This window comes from Miniopterus natalensis, chromosome 11 (assembly GCF_054644295.1).
Source record: "Miniopterus natalensis isolate mMinNat1 chromosome 11, mMinNat1.hap1, whole genome shotgun sequence".
Lineage (NCBI taxonomy): Eukaryota > Metazoa > Chordata > Mammalia > Chiroptera > Miniopteridae > Miniopterus > Miniopterus natalensis.
This window is the reverse complement of record NC_142091.1, coordinates 44,184,469-44,208,207: the sequence shown is the minus strand read 5'-3', so window position 1 is coordinate 44,208,207 and position 23,739 is coordinate 44,184,469. Positions and strand designations below refer to the sequence as shown.

The 23,739-nt window shown below is 45.2% G+C and overlaps 1 protein-coding gene and 1 pseudogene across 1 annotated transcript in view; one reads left to right on the top strand and one right to left on the bottom strand.

Moving 5' to 3' along the window:
- The window catches only part of DENND5A (DENN domain containing 5A), an 81,594-nt gene extending 73,486 nt beyond the window's left edge, over positions 1-8,108 (top strand). The window contains exons 16-23 of the mRNA XM_087821722.1: positions 527-648; positions 2,304-2,449; positions 3,014-3,132; positions 3,512-3,693; positions 4,268-4,350; positions 4,856-4,979; positions 5,583-5,751; positions 7,094-8,108. Of these exons, the coding sequence (XP_087677848.1) occupies positions 527-648; positions 2,304-2,449; positions 3,014-3,132; positions 3,512-3,693; positions 4,268-4,350; positions 4,856-4,979; positions 5,583-5,751; positions 7,094-7,277 (1,129 nt within the window). The 3' untranslated portion in view covers positions 7,278-8,108. The remainder of the gene's footprint in view (positions 1-526; positions 649-2,303; positions 2,450-3,013; positions 3,133-3,511; positions 3,694-4,267; positions 4,351-4,855; positions 4,980-5,582; positions 5,752-7,093) is intronic.
- LOC148092002 (ATP synthase F(0) complex subunit g, mitochondrial pseudogene) lies at positions 1,422-1,730 on the bottom strand (annotated as a pseudogene).
- Positions 8,109-23,739: the final 15,631 nt, after the last annotated feature.

Sequence of the window (23,739 nt, the reverse complement as noted above, 5' to 3'; positions counted from 1 at the left end):
ACTTGGATCATTCCCTTGAGTGCCCTTTATTGTCTCTGAAGCATCCCTGGGCTTACATTCACATTCAGAGCAGTGTTTTTACTCATGGGTCTTCAGTCTGCTTGGGTCTGACACTTGGCCTGGAAATGAGTGGTGATCACATATCTGACATTGCTCCTCCAACATCACACATTGGGGTGATGCCCTAGCTAGAAGCCTGAGAGGGCCTATGTCTTCCCTGAGGGAATTTCATTTCAGCCCTCATTGTGAGGAAGGAGATCCATGACCTCTGACACTTTACATCATAGTAACATCAACCCTTGGACACAGGTCGAGTTTGGTTTTTGTTGTTCCTGCTGTAGCTTAAGCTACTTTCCCTCTAGGCCTCAGTTAGAGTAACTGGCTTTGTTCCTCCTTCAGATAGCTCTAAAGAGCTTCAGGCTTGACATCTCATTCGTCCCCTAGCTGTCCCTTCCAGAACTGAATAATTCTAGCCTCTTTTCTCTCCTTTGGCTGGGAGACTGATGTATTGCCTCCTCTTCGACAGAAAGTTGTACAAGCGCTATGCCTTCCTGCGCTGTGACGACGAGAAGGAGCAGTTCCTCTATCACCTCCTCTCTTTCAATGCCGTCGATTACTTTTGCTTCACCAATGTCTTCACAACTATCCGTGAGTAGCCCTGTGCTCCCCACTAGCCTTCTCACTTCCATTCTTCATGAGCCTGCCTGAGGCTATAGCACTCAGTGTCTCCTTTTTAAGAAAAAGATTATCATGTGCACTTTTTATTTGCCTTTTGCTTCTGTGGGAGAGAGGTGCATTTGCCTTCCTTGGAGGTGGTTTTTTCTCCGAGGCTGCTTATTCTTGTTCTGACCTGGGGAGCTCAGTCCTTTTTGCCTTCGTGTTGTCACTGTTGTCCTAGGCCCTGCTCTGGGAGGGAGCCTCAGGTGATGAAGGTGGAGTGGACTGGGTGGGGTGGTGAGGTTCACTGCTTTCTCTGCATTCTTGTGAAGAAATTTCCCTTTTGTTTTGGACTGAGAGAGTTATTCAGCATCATGGAAGGTTTCAGAACTGCCCACAGGGAAAAACAACTCTTCCAGATAGCTTTGGGAGATTTTGGTCCAGGCCCTGACTCATTGTGTTTCTCTGAGCAGAGTCTACCTCTGCTGTGGTGCTCAGTCTCCCTATCAGCAGAGTGAGGAAGAGGGTTCAGTATGGTCTAAGGAAGGCCCTCGGAGCCTCATCTTTGGTGCCAGGATGTTGAGTGGGGGTAGTCTCCGAATTTGCCCCATGACTTGTTGTTTGGGTAATGACTCAGCAGCTTCTATGGTGTGGACTCTTTTTTTTTTACGTATCTTTTTTTATTCAAATACCATTCTGATCACTCATGGTCTAAGAGCATTCAAATAATAAACCAAAAAGAAACAGATGTTAAAGATTGGTCTTCAAACATTAGAGTCAATGATGCCACGCTTGTCTGTGATATTGCCATCATAAAACCACATCCATACCTCAGTGGCCACCAAACCATTCAGCGGAGCTTCCTTAATTGTGAACTGTTTGAAGTTACCATTTTGAATGCTAGTGAGTATTTTTCCCCAAGCTCTTAATAGCTATAGGGATCTCAGCAGGGGTTGGAGGAATCAGTTCAACCTTGGCATAGTGCCAAAATGTGGCCAATTAAGGCTTTAAGTCACAGCAGCGTTTACTAGCACTGGGGTCTTCTCCGCGAGGCTATGGACAAATTGGGCCATGGTTCTAGGATGGAAATTCTGCAACCCTGAATGCCAGCTGAATGTTGCGGCATGAACTTTTGTTCCTACATGACATCCATTTTCCTCTCAGAGACGAAAGCTGTAAGCTGCAGTAGAAGCAGCACTGAACTAGAATTTAGGAGACCATAGGGAAACTAATTCCCTCTCAGTGCCTCAGAATCAGCATTGTAATACTTGCACAGCCTCTCCTGAGATTGTGGTTAGAGATCATGAGATGACAGATTGAAAAGTGCTCTGAGAAGCAATTCAGTACAATGTTGAGTTGGTGATATTATTTAAGTGACAGGTTGACTTAGCCCTGAGCCTGCAGATGGGCTTGGATCTTTGATGTTTGGGTGGTGACCATAGGGAGAGTGAGATTGAGGGGAGGATTGGCTAATGTTCTGAGCCAGCCAGAGCCTAGGTCCTGGGGACTTGCTGCTCTGGGCTCTGCCAGGGTCCGTACAATAGGGGCCATAATCATATGAGCATGCCTGAAACAGGTCAGGGCCCTTTTGGGTATGAGAGGAATTCCTGATCCCCCTCTATGCCTTTGTGGCTTCCCCTAAACAGTGATCCCGTACCACATCCTGATTGTACCAAGCAAGAAGCTGGGGGGCTCCATGTTCACTGCCAACCCATGGATCTGCATCTCAGGAGAATTGGGTGAGACACAGATCCTGCAGATTCCCAGGAATGTGTTAGAGATGACCTTCGAGGTACGTGTTATCTGGGAACCACAACCCAGGCTCTGTGGGAATCTGAGTTTGCAACAGCTGCTTTTCTGGAGCTTTCTGCAGGGTGTTGGGAGGCCTTGCTGTGTACAGTGTTATGTATCAGCACAGCTGACCTGTCTTGAGATGATTGGAGCCCAGAGCCAAGGGGGAGGCCTGCTGTGTCTAAACAGTCTCTGACTGGAAGGCACTTACCCATCTGAACTTTCATCCCTTCCTGTCCATGGTGTGTTGAGAAATCCCCAAGAGTTCTTTCAGCTGCTGGGCCCAAGTGTTCACAGAGACCTCCGGACCTCAGACTGCTGTCCCACTTCCAGAGCTGCCTGCTCTCAAGCCCTGTTCTCCCTCTAGGTAGCAGCATCTTCTTTCTCAGCCATCAGCTCCTCATGAGATAGTGCTGTGCTGCCAGCTTTGGTGGCAGATGGAGCCATGAGCTCTGTCCCTGCCAGCTTGCAAGCAGCCAGTCAGATCTCTGCCTCTAAGAGTGCCACTGTTTTCTCCTGTTTTCTTTTCCTGCCCCATCTTCTCTATTTGGCTGATCTCTCGTAGTGCCAGAACCTGGGAAAGCTCACTACTGTGCAGATAGGCCATGATAACTCTGGGCTGTATGCCAAATGGCTGGTGGAGTTTGTGATGGTCAGGAATGAGATCACAGGACATACCTACAAGTAAGTATTCCCTCAGCTATGCTCTAAGATACTGGGGCAAGGTGTACCACCAGGGGCTGTGTTTGATGCTTGGGTATGTGGAGTTCTCAAGGAGACTGTTTAGGCTGTGAGAGGCTAACGCAACTTCCTGTTTGGCCCTGCCTCATGCTCCTGAAAAAAATAGAAGGAGGGTTTACCAAGTGAAGATGTGTGACATTGCTGTACACAGGTTCCAGGCCGCCCACCACTCAGGTGTCGTCCCTGATGATACACATGGGATGGATGAGCAGGCCCTTGAGGGATCCCCAGGGATTGGCTTTGTTGATGGCTCATGCTGAGCAGTAAGGGGAAGGACAGTGGAGGAACTGGCAGCTCTGACAAGCCATTGCCTGACCTATAGGTTCCCATGTGGCCGGTGGTTGGGGAAGGGCATGGACGACGGAAGCCTGGAGCGTGTCCTAGTTGGAGAGCTGCTCACATCACAGCCCGAGGTGGACGAGAGGCCATGTCGGACCCCACCCCTGCAGCAGTCCCCCAGCGTCATCCGCAGGCTTGTTACTATCTCACCCAACAACAAGCCCAGTAAGTGGGAAGAGAGGCTGGGCCCTCATGCTACTTGGCCTGGGAAATGTGGGCAGATCTCTGGGAGCCCTCATATGTTAGTGCAAATCCCAGCCTGTGCAGTTGCCTCAGGAACCACCTCTGCTGACAAAGCAGCCTCCAGATTTGACACTGTCCCTGGAGGCCTGGAAGGAGAGGGGAGAGCTAATGGACGCCATCCTGGGTCCTCTGTACTATTTGTATGTGATCCTAGAGAGGTGAGGGATCTACGTTCTGGCCTTCTCTTTCCTGGTTCCTGGGCTTCACAGCCTAGTCTTGGCCCTCCTTTGGTTGCCAAATGTTGCAGGGTAAAATGGAAAATAAACGTTACCAGCATCTCTTAGAGACATAACTCTAAGGTACTGGCTTTGCTTCCCCCCCAAGATTTTAGGAAGAGCTAGCTCAGCCAAGTTCAGTAGGTGAGAGCCACTCTTCCCAAGGTCCAGGCTGCCCTGCCTCTTCCATAGGCCCTCCCAGTGTCCTCAGTCTCCTGCTCAGTCGGCTAAGCACTGTTAGCCTCTGAGATTGGTGAGGGATTTCTGCTTGATTTTATCAGAGCTGAACACTGGGCAGATCCAGGAGTCCATTGGGGAGGCAGTCAATGGCATCGTGAAGCACTTCCATAAGCCTGAGAAAGAGGTGAGCCTTCCTGTCCTCCAGTCCAGGGCCTTATATGATTGAGAGAGAATGATATTGTTCCAGGCTTACGTTCTTGGACAGCCCAGTGTGTAGAGTGTGTGCCTCATTTAGTTCAAGCAGATTTCTTCCTTGGGGCGCCTCTGCCTTGGATTACCCTGTTTTCCTTACACATTAATGACCAACAGAGTCCCTGGGCCACTAAGTGAACAGTGTGTATTCCTGCTTTCTTCAGGATTTGCCCGGGTCTCCCTGAATAATGGCCACACTACACTGGCTTTGTCTCCCTTGTGGGAACCCACATTCATCATCAATCATTTATCCATTCATTCAACAGCTATTCACTGAGAGCTGTTCTGAGCCAGGCACCATGCCAGGTGCTGGGGGAATAGACAAGGTCCCTGCCTGTCTTTTGCTGCCCTCCCAGCTGTGGGTTGTGGATTTGGGGATGCAGTGGTGGTAGGGCAGCTTGAGGCAAGCCTGTTACTCTCCCTTGTTTCCTTATTAGCGAGGCAGTCTGACGCTGTTGCTTTGTGGAGAGTGCGGCCTTGTCTCAGCCCTGGAACAGGCTTTCCAGCATGGATTTAAATCGCCCCGTCTCTTCAAAAATGTCTTCATTTGGGATTTCCTGGGTGAGTTGGACTAGGATGTGAGGGTGGGAAAGCAGGCAGAGACATGGGAACTCACAAATATAACAGGGGTGCTAATCACCGGGGTCTGAAGCCAAATCTGGGGGCTCTCAAATCTGTTGTTTGCCCTGCCTTTTCCCAGAGGTAATGATAGAAGCCCTCCCCACTTTCACCCCTCACCTCCTGAGAATTGGGTTGGAAAGATTTTTCCTGGGCATCTGTTGTGTACAGGCTTAGTCACGACTTCGCACCCTTTCTCCTTGCAGATCTAGAAGGCCAGTTGATAGCATTGGAGCCCAGGCCCTGTGTTGCGGCCACTTAGAGAATTTTTATGCAAGGAGCTTCTCCCTCAGGAGTTTTTTGAAATCTTCAGATTAGGGAAGGTACTGTCTTTATATCCAGGGCCACGTAAATTTAAAAAATAAGGATAAGGAATATAAGAATCATTTTGAAAGGTGATCAGTGATGTCAGAACACTCATGTTATTCTCATTAAGTGGCAGTTACACCAACATTGAGGGGCCCATGGCAAGTGGCCTGCAGGATAGTCAGAGATAGGTTGGTTTTAAGAGGCTTTGTCATCAGCAAGCTTTTCTCCGCTTCACAGAAAAAGCACAAACCTATTATGAGACTTTGGAGCAGAATGAAGTTGTTCCTGAGGAAAACTGGCATACAAGGGCCCGGAATTTCTGCCGATTTGTCACTGCAATCAACAATACTCCCCGAAACATTGGCAAGGACGGCAAGTTTCAGATGCTGGTGTGCTTGGGAGCCAGGTACTGCAGCCTCATGGCCCAGAGTACATAGCAGCCAGCCCTGGAGGTGGTGTAGAGTCTTAGTGTGGTGCAGGGGGTAGGGAGTGGCTAACGACAAGATACTCTTGGGCCGATAAGGCCCTAGAGGGCTTCCTAAAGTCCCTTAGTTTCCTTTATGTACCATGCGTATGTGGGGATATATGGGGATGGGGGTGAGAGAGAGTGTGTAACTAGGAGGAAGAGCCACATTTTGATGGGAAGGAATAAAACTACCTCACTGGAGAAATTTGAAAGAGTATATCTGGTCATTCCTTCAACAAACATTTGAATGTGCCGGGACTTGTGATGGTAGGAATGGAGATGATGGGAATAGAGCTGAGTAAAACATAGCCGCTACCCTGTAGAAGTTCACTTGTCCCAATTAAATACAGTACAAGGCAGAAGGTTTTGAGAGTCCAAAAAAGGAGTACAAGTTTATATTATTGGGTATGCTGGAAATGTAGAGGTGAAAGATCAGAGAAGGCTTCAAGGAGGAGGCTATAACAATAGGGGCCTTGAGGAGCTGGGACAGAGAATCCTTCCCTATTAGGACAGAGTTGTTTAACCAGGGGACTGAAATGATATTAATTTGATATATTGGATAGTATGCGTAAGAGTGGGCAAGATTGTTAGGGGCTAGTCCAGTAGGTCAGATGAGAGCATGAAGCCGTAATAAACTTAAGGCAGTAGTTTGTTCAGGCCACGAAAGGGAGGGAGTTGGTGTGGTAGTAAAAAACTCTGGAACCAGATTCATTAGGTTCACATCTCACATCAGCCACTTAATAGCTGTGTGATCTTGGACAAGCTACTTAACCTCTATGTACCTCAATTTCTTCTTCTATGAAGTGGGCATTATAATAGCACTAATAGCACCTACCTCATATCATAGGGTTGCTATGACGATTAAATCTCTTATAACAGTGCCTGGTACATGCTATGTGGATGTTAACTCTCAGTATTATTCCTGGTGGTAGTAGTTGTGGGGAGGAAGGACTGGCTGGCTATTGGTTAGAGATTGGCTGTTGAGATGGATAAAGTGCTGACTGGACGTGGTGTGAGGGAGGAGTGGCAGGGAAGGAGGAAGAGGCTGATGACAGGGCTGATTTGTGTCAGATTGGGTTGGTGTCCTGGGGCTGGGCAGACCCCAGTAGGAGCCTTTTGAAGCTGTGTAAAGCCTTTGCCAAGCCATGTGAGAGGAGGCAAAGGGGGCTGTGGGGAGCTGTTCACTTCTCCAGCTTCACTTTGTTCAAGGAGTGATGATCTTGCACTAACGGTCTCCCTTCCTTTCCCTTCCCATCCACCTGGACTGACCCTGCCCTGCCAGAGATCACCTCCTACACCACTGGATCGCTCTGCTGGCTGACTGCCCCATCACTGCACACATGTATGAGGATGTGGCGCTGATCAAAGACCACACACTTGTCAATTCCTTGATCCGCGTGCTACAGACATTGCAGGAGTTCAATATCACGCTGGAGACGTCCCTTGTCAAGGGCATCGACATTTGACCTCTCAGCACCAGCTAGCAATAGGACTGAGAAATACTCACCCTGCAGCTCTGACCCGTCTTCCCCAAGGGACTTAAGTGCGTTGTGCAGGAGACGGAGATGAGATGTACACTCACTGTAAAAAGAAAACTAGAGGATTTTTGGAATAAATAATCTATTTTAGAGTTTATTTGCTGATTTGCTTTTTACACACTTTCATGTGAAAGAGTGATAGGGAGAGGGAGACGAGGTTGGTGCCGCTTATTTTGAAGCTGGTGCCCTCCCTCGCTGTGGCTGCGTGCTGGGAGCCTGTGGCCTCCCTGGACTGAGGCTGGCACCGTGTGCAGGGCACTTCTGCTTCCTTGCCCTGCTGCGTTAATGAGGCCATTCCACATCGTTTTTAAACTAATGTTTTCTATATTAACATTATTATGGATATTTGGCTTTCCTGGGCCACACACAGGTGTGCTGAGTGGAAGCCCCAAGCTCCAAACAAAGGGATTTTTAGTAGTGCCTCTTCAAGCACTGACAGGTCAGTCCCACATCTTTTCTTTTTTTTGTCAGTATTATTTGGGAAGAAGACATGCTGAGATGCATCATTGTGCAGAAAAATCACGTTTCCTCTTGGCACGCAGTTGCGCAGAAGTAAACATAAGCATGTTTTAACAGATTTTCCTTTTTTCCCGTATTTATTTAACCCTCCATTGTGTGTTTTAAGTCTTTTTTTCTTTTTTTAAGGAAAGGAAAAGCTTGTCACAGTCTAACTGGCTATGTTATTGTTAAATTTACGTTGTTTTGCAACTTAGAAACCAGCTACAGTATGGCCCACTTAATAAAACACCTGAAACAAAACTGAACGGTTCCCTGATTTTTATGGGGGTTTATGAGCAGTGGGCTTGGAGGGTGCAGTGTGGTCTATCTGAGAGGAGGGGGCTGCAGCATTGCTTCTGACTGCCCAGGATTCCCCCAAGGGGCGGGTGTCGCCTGGGTCCTTCCTGCTGCTGCACCAGGAGCTTTCATAGCTGTTAACTCAAGTGGTTATTTGAGAGGGATGCAGACAAGGGTTATTTTCCTAATCTACAGAGGAGGAGGCTGAGACACACGGGAAAAGACCTGGCGAAGGTTGCAAAGATTGTCACTTAGACAGGATGGGTCATTTTCTTTTCTTAATATATCTTTATTGATTTCAGAGAGAGGAAGGGAGAGGGGAAGAGAGGGAGAGGGAGAGGGAGAGGAGAGAGAGAAACATCAATGATGAGAGTCATTCATTGATCATGCTGTCTCCCGCACGTCCCCGACTGGGAATCGAGCCCGCAACCTGGGCATGTGCCCTGACTGGGAATCGAATCGCGATCTGGATCCTACGTCGATGCTGCGTCATTTCTTGAAGGGTAAGGAAGACCAGGTGTGGGAACATAGGACATTTGAGATCCTGTCTGCCCTCAGGAAAAAAAGCTCTTTCTTGAGAACGGCTTACTTTTCCTGGGATGGCAGGTGGTGTAGCTTTATGAGTCTAGGGAACCAGCTTCCTTTGTGGAGGCAGGAAGCTCTAATGATGAGGGAGAACACCTCAAACCAATCTCTTCTTTTCTGGTTCCCCGATCTCACATATACTCTTCCCTGTGCCTGCAATGCCTCCCCTTATGCCCACTTCCTTTCATTGTTGAAGGTTTACTTTAGGCGCCACCCACACTATAAAGCCTTGCTGAATTCCTTTTGGCAAGGTTAATCATTCTGGCATTGTGCTCCTGTAGTTTCATAAATGGTGGTGCTTCCTCTTCAGTTTTCATTGCTCACTTTCGTGTTGGGCCCACTTCCTAGACTGAGCTCCTAGAGGGCAGAGAGGGTCTCTTGTTCAATTTTATCCCTGGAGTCTGGCAGGTGGTGAGTGCCCAGAGAAGGTTTTTTGAAGAGATGACCAAAGGGACTGGTGGCTTCTGAGACAGCTGCAGTGCAACATCTCGCGGGTAGGGGGTGTTAGTGGGCTGCACTACAGCTGCCTACTGAAGGCCAATGGCAGTCCTCAGTTTTTTTGAAAGTGGAGGAGGGGAAGTGGCGGGGAGGTGGGCAGTGCGTCTGGAGCAGGAAAGGGGATTTCTGGCTGGGCAAGATCATGGACCTCAGTATATGTTATGTCTATTGTGGGCCTAGGCCACAGATGCCCTTAAGCCATGCTTTACGTTCAGATTCTTTTCCTCACAACTCTGCCAGGCAAGTGTAGATTATCCCCGGTTTACAGGTGAGGGAAACAAAGCTCAGAGTTGAACCACTTGCCCAAGGCCACACATATTTCCTAAGTAGTTTGCAGTTAATGGAACTGTCTCACTCCAGGCTGTGGCCTTTCCATTGACTACTACTCCCTTATTTGATGCAGGTCTCTGCTTAGATGTCATCAGAGAGGCCTGCCCTGACTGCTCTAAAATACCAATAGTTCAGTCAGTTTTTATCCCCTTATTTTATTTTCCTTCCTAACACAACCATTGTACTCATTATTTGCTAATTTTAAATGTACATTTATAAGAGAGGGACACAGTCCTTTTTGTTCACCAAGTAGTATCTGGCACGTGGTAGGTACCCAGTAAGTATCTGGAATAAATGAATTCTTTGGCAGTGGTTAAGATCACAGACTATGGAGCCAAAGTTCTTAGGCTGGATCTTTGCTCTGCTACTGTCACCTAGAGCAAGCTACATCGCTTTCCCTAACCTCAGTTTACTTACCGCCTATAACATGGGGCGGACAGCAGTGTCTGCATCATAGGGTGGTTGCGAGGACTAAAGGGCTCTGTCTGTGTGCCTGCAACAGAGTCAGGTGTGTACTAAGTGCTCGATAAATATTGGTGGTTGTTACTAACCTATCATATTAAGCCCTGTCTTGATTCCTGACTGAGACCCAGACCTCTTGTTCTTAAGGAACTGAGAGGTAAGTGCTGTGGGGGAGTATGACACACGGGAGGTGTTGACCACGAAGATTTTGCTTGTCAGGAGTGGACATTGCATGTGGAGGGAACAGCATGAACAAAGGCATGGATGGAGCTGTGAAGGTGCTAGATAGTGAAGCTTACGGAAGTCTAGCGCTAGAGAAGAGTCCGAGAAGAGAGGAGCACACCCAGGTCAAGAGTAGAGCTTTATTTGCTCCCCTGTTCCCCATCCCAGTCCCAGCTACTTTCCAGCTCCCAACTTCTTGACATTATAGTAATAATCACTTCCCTGAGTTTCTTTACTGCTTTATCATCTAACTGTGTATCCCTACACACTATAGTTCTTAGTCTCACTTTTTAAAACAACTTGTTACAGCTTGTAAGTTTTGTTTTTTTTTAATCTAAAGGGTCCCTTCTACCCTCCCCCCTTTTATAGTTTATCTGTTCAAGAACCTGGACCATTGATCTATAGTTTTCCAGTCTGGATTTTGCTAATTTTATGTTGGTGGTGCAGTTTACTGTCCTCCATCTCTCCATTTTCTGCAAATCAGCTTAGATCCAGAGAGCTGCTCTGCCTCAGGTTTGAGGAGACTCCAAGTGATGGTGTGCCCATTATCAGGAGGCACATTATATCTGGTGTTCATTTCAGAAAAAAAAAAAATCTTTATTGAGTCAGAGAGAGGAAGAGAAAGAGAGAGAGACACACATCAATGATGAGAGAGTAATTGATCGGCTGCCTCCTGCACGCCCCCTGCTGGGGATCGAGCCCACAACCCTGGCATGTGCCCTGACCGGGAATCGAACTGAGATTTCCTGGATCCTAGGTCAATGCTTAACTACTAAGCCACACTGGCTGGGCTGGTCACTTTTTTTAATGTTAGCAGCCATTGAGGCTCAATGCCTGTATTCTGTAAGTAATTCACTGGGGGTGAGGGGGGTTTGTTGTAATTTATTAGATGACATAATTTTATAAGAAGATGCTGCCCGTCAGCTGTTTGATTTCTCAGAGTTTGTATAGGAAAAGCAGGATATGTGCATAATTCCTTTATTTTAAGATAATGAACTAGTCTTGGCTACCTGTCATTCTCAGAAGGTGGCAATTTAAAAAAATGTTTTATGATGAACTCAGGGTTTAAATGTAGTTGATGGGTTTCATTCCATTGCAATTATTATTCTTCCATTTTGGCTGTCGGGAGCCTCTTTAAGTTGGCCCCTGAGTTGTTTGACACAAGCCTGGTGGTTGTTTCTGGTATTTCATAGTGCCGCAGGCTCATCTTGTACATTTTCTACCCTAGACTTGGAACCAGTTATTTCTCTAAGAAGCCAGGGGTTTCCCATGTGTTTCACCCATCCTGATGTAGAAAGGCAGCCCTGCTGTTCAGGCTTAGTGATCTTTGCCGAGATGGTGACTCTTTTTGCCTGCTGGTCCTCAGACACAAGGAGTTGATATTGCCCTGGTGGCAGCTGGAGCTTGTACTTCAATGTCCTGGGACCTAAAGAATGTAGTTCTGTGTTTCCTGGCAAGAGAGTGCCCTTTCTGGGGACCCAGTACTTCCAACCCTTCAGAACCCAGAGCTAAAGGAACAGGAAGCCCAATGTCCCTCAGTGGGTCCTTGGAAGTAACTGTAAATGTGGCCACTCCTGCTTCTGCCCCTTGGTTCTGAGACCTGTACATTCTTCCTTAGGGACACAGTACCACATACAAGTCTCTGATCTAATGCATTAGATCCTGAAGGATGGCCCTCCCCTCCATCCTTGCATATTATTGCCTCAGGTTATTAAAGCTAGTGAGTGCTTCAGTGGGCCTGCAGTGGGCTATTCCAGTGCTCTTTGAGGTTGGCAGCTTCTGGGTGGTGCAGTATGTAGACGACCAGTAGGTCCTAACATCATGGGCCCACTCCCTGACTTCCTTCCCCATGAAATGGGTGTGCTGGTTGGATGCCATGCTGGATGGATTCTATGCCTGAGGATCAGGTGTTCTCTAAGCTTCTGGATATTGGTGCTATCTCAGGTTCTGTGGGCAGAAGAGACTAACCTATTCCCAGGATAGATCTCTATTCCTGTGAGGATGAACTGCGGGCTCTCCTGGGATGGAAGGGGTCTGATACAGTTATTTGCCACCAAGTGGCTGGTCGGTCTCCTCAAGGAATAGTGCCATATCTGCGGCTCAGCACTGGTCTCTCTTGCTGGCTGATTGGACATTCAGAGGCAACAGTAGCTAGATTAGCTTTGGTACATGGGAGTCTGTGCTGTTGGGCCTATGTGTGGCCTCCATTTCTGCCACTGTGACCAACTTCATTCATGTGCCTATTATGCTAGTTCCAGGATGGCCAATGACAAAGTGGCTGAGACAATCTGCTTGTTTCAGTTTTCTTCGATGGTGGATGCTCTGTAGTGGGTGCTAATGTGTGATACGAGAACCTTTGTACTTTGTGCCTACTCCTAAAATGTCCACCCATCCTCTACCCAGACATTCTTGTCCTCAGTCTTCCAGACCTTTTCTTTCTAGTCCCCTGACTAGCCAGCTGGACCATTGGCCGCTGCTCAGAAATGTGTATATATTCTCCTGCATATAGCTCTCCTTCCATAGGCAGGCACACCACTTGCAGCTCTGCTCACTGGGAAGATTTTTCTCTTGCTTTCCCTTGCTTCCTACTGCCTTTCAAGGCAAACCCTGAATGTTTGCCATCTATCAGGCAGCCACTATCCATTTTCAGCTTCCACCGACATACCAAACTGACCCATTAGCAAACCAAGCTCAGTTACCATTTCCATCTTACAAGGAACTGCTGCAGGCTGCACCTGGTTTTATGACTTGGCAGGTCTGATAGATTCCAGTTCATAACAGGAAGTTCTTGATGTACTGTCATTTGATGCTCATGGTCTAGCATTTCACTTATTTTTATTTTACATTTTATTTGTTTACTTACCATTGACTTTAGAGAGAGGAAGGGAGAGAGAGAGAGAAATGCTGATCGGTTGCTTTCCGCTTGCACTCTGACCGGGAATCGAACCCACCATCTTTTAGTGTGTGAGACTATGCTCCAACCAGCTGAGCCACACTAGCCAGGACTAGTATTTCATTTAAACCAGGGCCTAGTCCCATGCCAGGACCTGTTTCTCAAAAGGTCTATAATTCTTTGCTGCAGATGGCATAGCTCTGCTCCAGATCCCAGGGGCCTGCTTTGTGATTCTTTCACTGGGGTTTGCAGTAAGCTCTATATTGCATCTTTACCCATCACTGACACTTCCAACACTCTAGAGTCCGCTGGATCGTATGATCCAAATGACAAAATATTTGCTTAGCAGCTTGAACCTCTTGTAGAACCTTCTTCTGCTCCAGGCTCCACTCAAAGCTGACAACTTTCTGTGTTATCAGAAAATTCCTAGGTGGGGACCGTGTGGCCTCCAGAACCCAAGGAGCCTTTCAGGTGTTGTGCTTCCTTCTTTGTGATAGACAGTGCAAGAGGCATCAATTTGAAGGGGATATTTTGTCAGACGCATGACCACTGGACACCTAAAAACTTCTCTGAGGTAGTCGTCTTAGGGTTTATACCCAGCTTCTGGAGCACATGTGTCTTACCAAAGCCTTTCATAAACTAGCCACCTCTTGCTTTTCCCACTCACTCACTGTGATATAACGGATCTGTGACGTTCTGTGGGCTGTCCAGATGGTCCAGATCTCTTTCGACTATATTACTAATGAAGGCAAAAGAGTTAATGTAGCTTTGGGAGAAACGGTAAATGAATATAATTGTCTGTTCCACATGAGCGTGAACTGTTTTTGATCTTCTTGTTCCATTGGAATAGAAAAGAACATTCACCAACTCAGTGGCCACACACCATGCGTCGGAGGCCCGAGCAGCCTGCTCCAGCAGTGACAGCACATCCAGCACAGCAGGTAGGGCTGCTCCTTGGCTGAGCTGTGGTAGCCTATTACTCTCCAGGATTCGTCTGGTTTTCCAGGGCCAGACTGGCGAATTAAATGGAGATATAATAGGTACTACCATCCCTGCATCCTGTAGGTCTTTAATGATGCCATTAATCTGCCAGCCTCCAACCCCCACAAAGGGGTGGTTGTTTTTTGTTTAATATCTTGGCTAGGTGAGGATGGGGAGCAATTTCAGAGACTTCTGCTTGGTCTTCCCCACTATAATTGCTCAGATCCCCAGGCTAAGGACTCAGTGTTGGGGTAACTCTAATTGCCAATAAATAAATTTCAATTATACACTCCAGGATTGGGGAAATGACCAATTGGATGGTCTGTGGAACCAGGGGACTGCAACTGGACTTTAGCCAGGACTCTTTTTTTCTAGCCCCAGAAGCCCTACTCTGGGGGTCATGATGACACTTTGGGTCTTGCCTGGGCATTCCCCTTCCCACAGTGCAGCCACCTTGGTAAATGGTGACAGCCATAGGCCTTTCCTAGATTCCTAGAAGAATCTTCATAGTAAATAGTTGTCACTAGGTCTTGAGGACTAGCCTTATCTTTAGTCAGTGAGTTCTGGATCTAAATATTGACTCAGCTCTGGGAACTGATCATGACTTTACATTGAGGTGGCCACCCTTTGCCACTCAATTCTTGTCTCTTCTGGTTGTAGATGTTAAGCAGCGACTTTGTTGGCTGTCTCTTTTGCTCCTAGGGACATTATGCTCTATTAACCATTTTCACAACTCCCTGCCGGTCAGGTGCTCGTCTGTCTTTTCAACCTTGCAAGGCTTTAAGGTAATTGTGCCTCCCGGCATCAATTCTACCAACTGGCCTCTCTTCCTTTATTCAGGGCTGCCTCATTTCCATGGCTGTTTCTGAGCTAGCTTGCCTCTCTGTCAGCCCTGGCCTGCGGGAGGTAGCCCAGTAGGTCAGTATGGTCCAATCTTCTGGCCTGACAGTTAAAAACAACAGTGTTTTTATTTATTCTTCAGTTTGTTTTTCCAACAAATATTTATCGAGTCCCCAATTATGTGCCAGACCCTGTTTTAAGCATTTAAGAAGCAGTAGGGGTGGTGGTAGAATTAGAGGGAAGGGGAGGGGAGGGGAGGGGAGGGGAGGGGAGGGGAGGGGAGGGGAGGGGAGGGGAGGGGAGGGGAGGGGAGGGGAGGGGAGGGGAGGGGAGGGGAGGGGAAGGATCTTAGTGTTACTTCAGAGGCAAGACTATACAACCTGGTGTCTGATTGGATACAGGGTGGGGAAGACGAGTTGTCAAGGTGTTTCCTAGACCTTAGGGGTACATAGTCTACACTTTAGTTCACTACATGGACTTGTGCTTTTAGCCAAGCTAAAATATGTGGGGTGGTGTGTATGTCCATGCTCATAGGCTTACAGTCACCTGTGGGTCACCCTTCAGCTGTTTTGAACTTCCTTCACTCATATTAATTCTGAGGGAGGTGGGGCAGGCTGGGCACATGAGAATCCATGGAACTTGAGGTTCCTCCCTGCCTTTCCCTGACCCTGCTGTTTCCCCTGGGGTTGGGCAGACCCTGAACACCTCTGTCCTGGCTGGGGTCACAATGATCTCCACTTCCGAAAGGTTTATTCTAGGGTCTGACCTTTAACTTGAGCTGCACAGGCTGGACAGTTGCAGCAACCTCGGAACTGCAAGATTAATTGCTGAGAGCCTGGTTTCAATACCTTGATTGCTCACCTCAGAGTCGGGCCAAGGGCATCCCTGGACCACATGGATTTGCACACCTGTGTAGGAAAAAACAATCAGAAAGTTGAATTAAAATTGGTGTTTGGGCCTGGTCAGCGTGACTCAGCCATTGAGCATCAACCCATGATCCAAGAGATCACTGTTCGATTCCCGGTCAGGGCACATGTCCAGTGTTGCGGGTTCTCTCTCTCTCTCTCTCTGAAATCAATAAAGATATATATTTTTAAAAATTGGTGTTTGGTTTTGTTTGCAAAAGATTTCAATTTACTGAATTCACAATTGCAGGTGATTCTCTTGGGTAGTTCTTTCTGTAGAGTAAGGTTGCTGAACCCCAAAGGCTGGCATTAATCTGGAAAGCTGAGACACCTAGGTTTTGGTCTGAGGTGCCGTGGGACCCATACACCCAGGCAGTCTGTCCTCCTGGTCCTCATGGTCCTCACGTCAGCCTCACACTATTGGTGTGTGCTGGAGGTAAAAGGACCCAGCTAATAAATGCTTTTCAAAAATAAGTTAGTAGCAATTAGGAAAATTAAAGACATCCAAATTGGAAAGGAAGAAGTAAAACTATCTTTCTTTGCAGATGACATGATCTTGTGTATAGAAAATCTTAAGGAGTCTACTGAAAATTATTAGAACTAATAAACGAGCTTGGCAAGGTTTTAGGATATAAGATCAATGTACAAAAATAAATTCTGTTTCCATAGAGGAACAATAAACAAAGTGAAAATTAAATTAAGAAAACAATTCCATTTATAATGGCGTCAAAAAGAAAAAAATACTTAGGAATCTTTGACAAAAGAAGTGTAAAACATATATGCTGAAAACTATGAGACATTGCTGAAGGAAATTAAAGAAGACCTAAATAAATAGAAAGACATCCATGCTCACGCATCGGAAGACTTAATATTGATAAGACGATGGCAGTACTTCCTAAATTGATCTACAGTCAATGCAGTTCCTACCCAGTGATGATGTGGTGATGACCACCAACATTATGGAGTGCTAACACTCAGCCAAGCGTCAGTCCAACTACTTGACAAGTATCACTCTGATTCTAACAATATTATCAGCCTCACAAGGTCACGTTTCGGTTAACATTTCATTGAAATGCCTGAAATCATCGTACATACTGTGCAAATTTCAGTGCCCTCCTCCCCCCGATGCAGATTTCCAGGTGCTTAGTTCTCATGATTACTCCCCTTTCCTCTTCCTGCCACTCTGTTTCCCTGGCAGCCCGCTTTGTGCAGCGGTTTCCTTCTCTCTGTCCCTAGTTAACACAGATAAGGAACACTGCCCCCTTTCCTTGATCTCCCCAAAGAGGGGGCTCCCGCTCTGCATGGCACTGTAGGCAGCTTCAAATTGCAGGAGCAGCCCTGCTCCTACTTGTGCTGGCTGACTCTGCTCCTGGGGGATTCTCACTGGACATTCTTCTCTGACCCTCCTCCTCACAGGTGGCTGGATGCCTCTCTGGATGTCCTCCCTTCTGCCCCCTGTCCCCAGTCTTTGTCCTTTTAAAGAGAGAGGAAGGGTGAGGGAGAGAGAGAGAAACATTGATGTGAGAGCAAAACATTGATCAGCTGCCTCCTGCAGGCCCTGACCAGGGATTGAGCCTGCAACCTGGGCATGTGCCCTCACTGGGGATTGAACCCGCCACCTTTTGGTGCACAGGATGACACCCAACCAACTGAGCCACACCAGCCAGGGCGTAAAATCTCTTTTCTTAAATGGACGGTAAGTGTTATATGGTCCATTGTAGAAACTTTGTCACCATCCCTTTGGTGTCATGGTAGCGAAATGGAAGCAAGGATTACTTTTTCTACACATGTATTTACATAATCGTAAAGTCCCTGCTTCTATTACATAAGCTGCCCAGTTTTTGATATAAGATGTATAAACTCTATTTTTTCTTTTCTTTTTCTTTCTTTTTTTCTTGAACACTGACATGAACAATATTTCAGAAATAAGAAGTAATTCATAAACAGGCTTGTGTTCACCTATGATTAAATGAAAGGGCATTGCTAGTTACCTGCAATAAAATTGCAAAATGGATAACAGATAATTGCAAGGAACCACAGTTCACATCTTAACTTGTTATGTTATTAATAGGCTCTATGGGCTAATTTAAAAGGGTTACAACAACTCTAATATCAGTAATCTTGTACGATGATTTTAATGACTGACCAGAGAGAGAGAGTGTGTGTGTGCGCGTGTGTGTGTATTTTGATTGCCGATGATCTTCCCACAGGCTTTAGGCAGTAGTTACCAATGTTGCCACAAGAATTTAAAAAATGTTACCTGTTGCCCGTTCAGCCCAAATTGATCAAGGATGAAAATGCACCATCTCCAGGTGTCAACAATTCTAAGGCAGCAGGAGAAAGTCATTTGCACTCTGTGGCTGAAAATGGGCCGCAAACCAACCGCACGTTGAAAATCAGCCTGGCTTGAAAGCTGGCCGGGATCGAGACTGCGCTCAGTTTTCATTGCTCAGGTGGTCACGGTGAAAACAATAAATGCCACCGCTCTCTAGCTCCGCCCCTCCTCCTCCGGTGGCAGCATAGTCACTCGGCTCAACAACGAAAGAGTAGGGGGACAGTCACCGAAAACCTCCCTCCATCCTTGGCCTCCATTTACCCCGACTTCCTCTTAATTTCTTATATATTTTTGTAGAGATTCTTTATGTACAAGCAAACACAAATATAGATTCCTGTTTTTACACAAAAAGTAGCAAAATATGCACTTTATTTTGCACTTTTTTTTCCATCTAAAAGTATATTTTGGAGCTCTTCCCATATTAGAACATACAGAGCTTCTTTATTCCTTTTTACCGCTGCATATTGTTCTGTTTTATGGATGTCACATAATTTATATTTCCAGCCCCCTATTGATGGCCATTTAAGTTGTTTCTAACCTTTTGCTGCTACAGACAATGCTGTGATGAATAGCTTTGTACATGCTATTTTGCACATTTTGTGAAACTCAATCTGTATTAAATATATATTTAATTAATTTAAATAGATATTTTAAGATTGTTTTGTAGTTTATGTCAATATACACTCCCACCACTAGTGTTTTAAAGGCCTGTTTCCCTAGTCTTACCCTGAGAATATGTTATCAAACTTTGGATTTTTTGTTTCCTGTGTTTAAGATTTATTACACCTTTTAATTCATGTCCTTTGCCCATTTTTTATTGGATTACTGTTCTTGACTTATGACGTCTAGAGGCTCTTCACATCCGAGGGAGATTACGTCTTTGCCTGTGTTCTGATATGAAAACATTTTTTGCAGTTTACCATTTGTTCTTTGACTTATGTTTTTTTAACATCAGGGTTTTGTGTGTTTTTTTGTATTGTTGAACTCATTAATCTCTTACAGCTTCTGGATTTGAGGTGGTGGAAAGACTTTCATACTACAAGATAAATTTTAAAAATTTTTTAGTGTTTTTGAGGTTTAAAAAAAGCTCATTCAGTGAGGCATGAGGAATAGATTCAACTCTCTTTTTGTCTAGGTGGCTACCCATTTGTCCCAGTGCCATTGATTTAGTGATCTATATTTTCTCCAATGATTTGAGATGTCAGCTTTATTATATAGTATCTATGCATGAATTGCATCTATTTCTGGATATTATATTCTACTCCATTAACCTCTCTGTCTGTGTATTTGCCAGTATTACGCAGCTCTGGTTACTGAAGCTGCATAATCTCTCTTAATATCTAGTAGTGCTGATCCACCTTCCCCATGATCATTCTTTTGTTTTTAACACTTTTTATCACTATACTTGCTTCTTTCTTCTTCTACATAAGCTTTAGAATCAATTTCTCTAGAAAAAAATGAAAGCCTGTTGGATCACATTATAATTTTAAATTAACCTATGAACTGACCTCTTTGTGATGTCGAATATTTCTATCCAAGAGCATGCTATACTTCTACTTGCTCCAGTTTTCTTTTGGGTAGTGTTTAGTAGTGTTAAAAAATGGTTCTTAAATAGGTCTTGAATATTTCTTGCTATGTTTATTTAATTTTTTGTTATTACTATTATAAATACGGTCTTTTTCCCCATCACATCTTTTACACTGAGAAAACTTGATTTCTGTATAACAATTTTGTTCTCTACTAGTTTACTGTATTTTCTTGTTACTTGTAATAGTTTTTCAGTTGATTTTCCTGGGTTTTCCAGATATACAATTATATCACCTGTCATATTTCCTGTCTTCTAATTCTTTATATCTCTAATTTATTTTTGTGTAGTGGATTTGACTAATATGCCCTGTAAAGTGTTAAATAACATTGAAGTGATCATATTTGTCTTAATTCAGAGTTTAGTGAAAATGCTTTTCATGTTTAGCTGTTAAGTTTGATGCTTTTGGACTGAGATTTTTTTTCATGTTAAAGAAGTATTTATCCCTATCATATTGAGTGTTTTTATCAAGTATACTTGTTTAAAATGCCCTTTAGCCCATCCAGAGTGGCTCAGTTGGTCCAGTGTCATCCATGCACTGGAAGGTTGCCAGTTTGATTCCTGGTCCGGGCACATACCTAGGTGGGTTGTGAGTTCCATCCCCAGTCAGGGAGTACATGGAAGGCAACTGATAGATATTTCTCTCCCACATCGATGTCTCTCTCTCTCTCTAAGCATGTCTTCGGGTAAATATTAAAATGTCCTTTAGCATCTGTAGAGGTTATCATATCATTTCCTCTTCAGATCTATTTATCATGATTAATTATATAAGTAGATATCACAATATTAAATCATCCTTGCATCCTGAAATGTATCTCACTTAATTATGACCCTGAATTCTGATCATTAATTTTTTTGTTTAGGGTTTCTAATGAATGGTCATAAGTGATACTGATCTATGGTTTGCATTTTTGTGTACAATATTATAAAGTTTTGGTATTAATGTTATATTTGCTTCATAGAAAGAAGGGGGGCACCAAAGGCTTTTGTTGATTTTAGAGAGAGGAAGGAGGACAGAGAGAGGGAAACATTGATCGGTGGCCTCCTCTATGTGCCCTGACCAGGGATCGAACCCACCACCTGGGTATGTGCCTTGACCGGGAATCGAACCCCTCACCTTTTGGTGCACAGGATGACACTCCAACCAACTGAGCCATGCCGGCCAGGGCTAGGTTGTTAAATAATAATTGTTATATTTATATTTTAGAAGAGGTGTTGAGTATGAACACTCATTATATCTCCTTTCTGCTGGACTGCAAGCTCTCTGAGGGAAGGCTTTGCCTCTCACTCCTCTTTGTATCTCCCGTAGTGCCTAGGACAGTGCCTGGCACACCGGGCGGTACGGAGCCTGGGTAAGAAGGAGGTTCTCTTGCCAGATGTCCTGGAACCGAGTACAGCTTCCTATTCTCTCTTCAGGCCCTGCACCTGAAGAAGGCTGCTGCTGTGCGCTTCACAGAGCTTACCTGCGGGTGAGTGAGTTAGGGCACGCGAAGCATTAGAACAGTGCCTGGCGCTCGTGTCCGCTCCAATGTTAGCCATTGTCATATTCAAGCAAATACTTATTGGAAGGGGTTTTAGCCCTGTGTAAGCAAAGGAGAATGCTGTTGCAATTTTTAGAACCGTTGAAGAGCTAAAGGGAGTCCTGGCATTTACACCAAGATAGCATCGGTTTTGTGACTAAAATAATCGTTTATTATTTAGGCCACCTATCTGTCTCCCACCTCACTCAGAGGACCACCAGCTACTCAGAGTTTAATGGAGGATTATGGGGAACTGGATAGGAACATTTTTGGCTATAAATAGCAGAAAACCCAATTCAAAAAAAATCGCAATGAGATACCACTTCACATCCATTAGGATGGCTATTATTTAAAAAAACAAAAAAAAAGCCCAAGCTAGAAAGTAAATGTTGGTGAGGACCTCAAGAAATTGGAATGCTAGTGCATCGCTGGTGGGAGTGTAAAATGGTACAGCGACTATAGTAAACAGTATTGCTCTTCCTGGAAAAATTAAAAATACAATTACCATATGATCCAGCAGTTCCACTCCAGGGAATACACTAAAAAGAAGTGAAAGCAGAGATGCAAACAGTTATTTGTACACCTGTGATTACAGCAGTATTATTCACGATAGCCAAAGGGTGGAAGCAGTCCATTGACGAATGAATGGATAAACAGATGTGGGATACACACAATGGAATAGTATGCAGCCTTAAAAAAGGAAGGAAATTATGACACATGCTACAACATGGATGAATCTTGAAGACGTCATGCTACGTGAAATAAGCCAGTCACAAATACTATATGATTCCATTCATATGAGGAGGTACTTAGTCCAATTTACAGAAACAGAAAGTATAATGGTGACTGCCAGCTGGGGTGGGAAATGAGCAATTAATGTTTAATGGGTACAGAGTTTCAGTTTTGCAAGATAAAAAAATCAAGAGGCGAATGGCAGCAATGGTTGCACAACAATATGAATATACTTAATGCTACTACGCTGTACAATTTAAAATGGTTAAAGTAGTAATTTTTTAATATGTTTTTATTGATTTTAGAGAGAAGCATTGATGAGAGAAACATCGATCGGCTGCCTTCCACACGCCTCCTGCCCGGGATCGAGCCTATAACATAAGCATGTGTCCTGACTGGGTGTCAAACCAGCTACCTCTTGGTGCATGAGACAACAATTAAGCAACCGAGCCAGACTGGCCAGGGCTACAGTGATCATTTTTATGTTACATATATTTTATCACAATTTAAAAAGTAAAAATAAAAAATAAATTTTAAAAAGAAACCAAAAAATAAGGACGTGTATTGGCACATATCACTGGAGGTGCTGAGGCGGGGAGTGCCTTCGGGTTGGCTTCTCAGTGTTTCCCTTGGCGTCCCCTCCTCTGGTTGGTGTCCAGAAGCCTGTCCCTTTTTCTCCACGGCAGTAACATCACGGGAAGAACAGAGAGCCCTTCCAAATTCCAGCCTTTCGAACAAAGGGCCTGAGATTCGCTCTGATTGGAGCGCTTTCAACTACTTATCTCAAAACCAATGACTGTTGCAAGGGGAGTGGAATGAAAGATATTGTCTGAAGCCAATTCCAGAGCCTGAAGTTGCAGGTGATGCCGCTTCCCTCCTAGGAAGAGGGCTGCTTGGGGGAGGGATGAATATCTGTTAGGAAAGAGGAGGGAGCAGACAGGGATGGATAAAATAAACAAAAATATGTACTACCTCATATCCAACTCAGACATATAGAAAAAGTTTTCCAGGAGATGTGGAAGCCATCCATCCGTGGAGGACAAGTGAATGTGTGTGCAAGAGCAGACGGGTTGCCTTTCTGTGTTAGTTGTCGGGATCTGCGAACCTGCAGACTAGAGCACTTTCACACATAGCTCATCGGTTTTTTTTTTGGAGACATCTCAGCAAACACCTTTTTCCTTGGGGTATAGTGATGTTTATTAGTCAAGATGTTGCACTTCATTTATTCAAATAGTTATCGAGACAGACTTCACGTCTTTCAGGCAAAGGGAGCAGTGTGTGCAAAAGAAAAGATGCGGAAGGGGAAACTGACAAGCTCCTCAGACGGGTAGCTCGATGTTACTGGAGCACAGCCTGTAGGAGAGCGGCGAGAAAGGTAAATGGGATGAATCATAAAGGCCTTTGGCTGGGCAGTTCTTGTTTCCACTTCTTTATTGAAGTAAACACACACAATAAAGTACATAAGGTGCATTAGCTTCAGCCAGCATCTGTACAAATTTTTACATCTGTATGCATCCATATATACCCAGATCTAACTGAACATTTCCAGCATTCCAGAATTTTCCTTCAATGCTCCTTCCCAGTCAATATCCATCCCCGGAGTGAACTATTTTGGCCTCTATTGCTCTTTATTAGCTCTACCTGTTCTTAAACTCCATAGACGGGAATGATACAATATGTACCCTTTTGTGTCTGGCTTCTTTCACT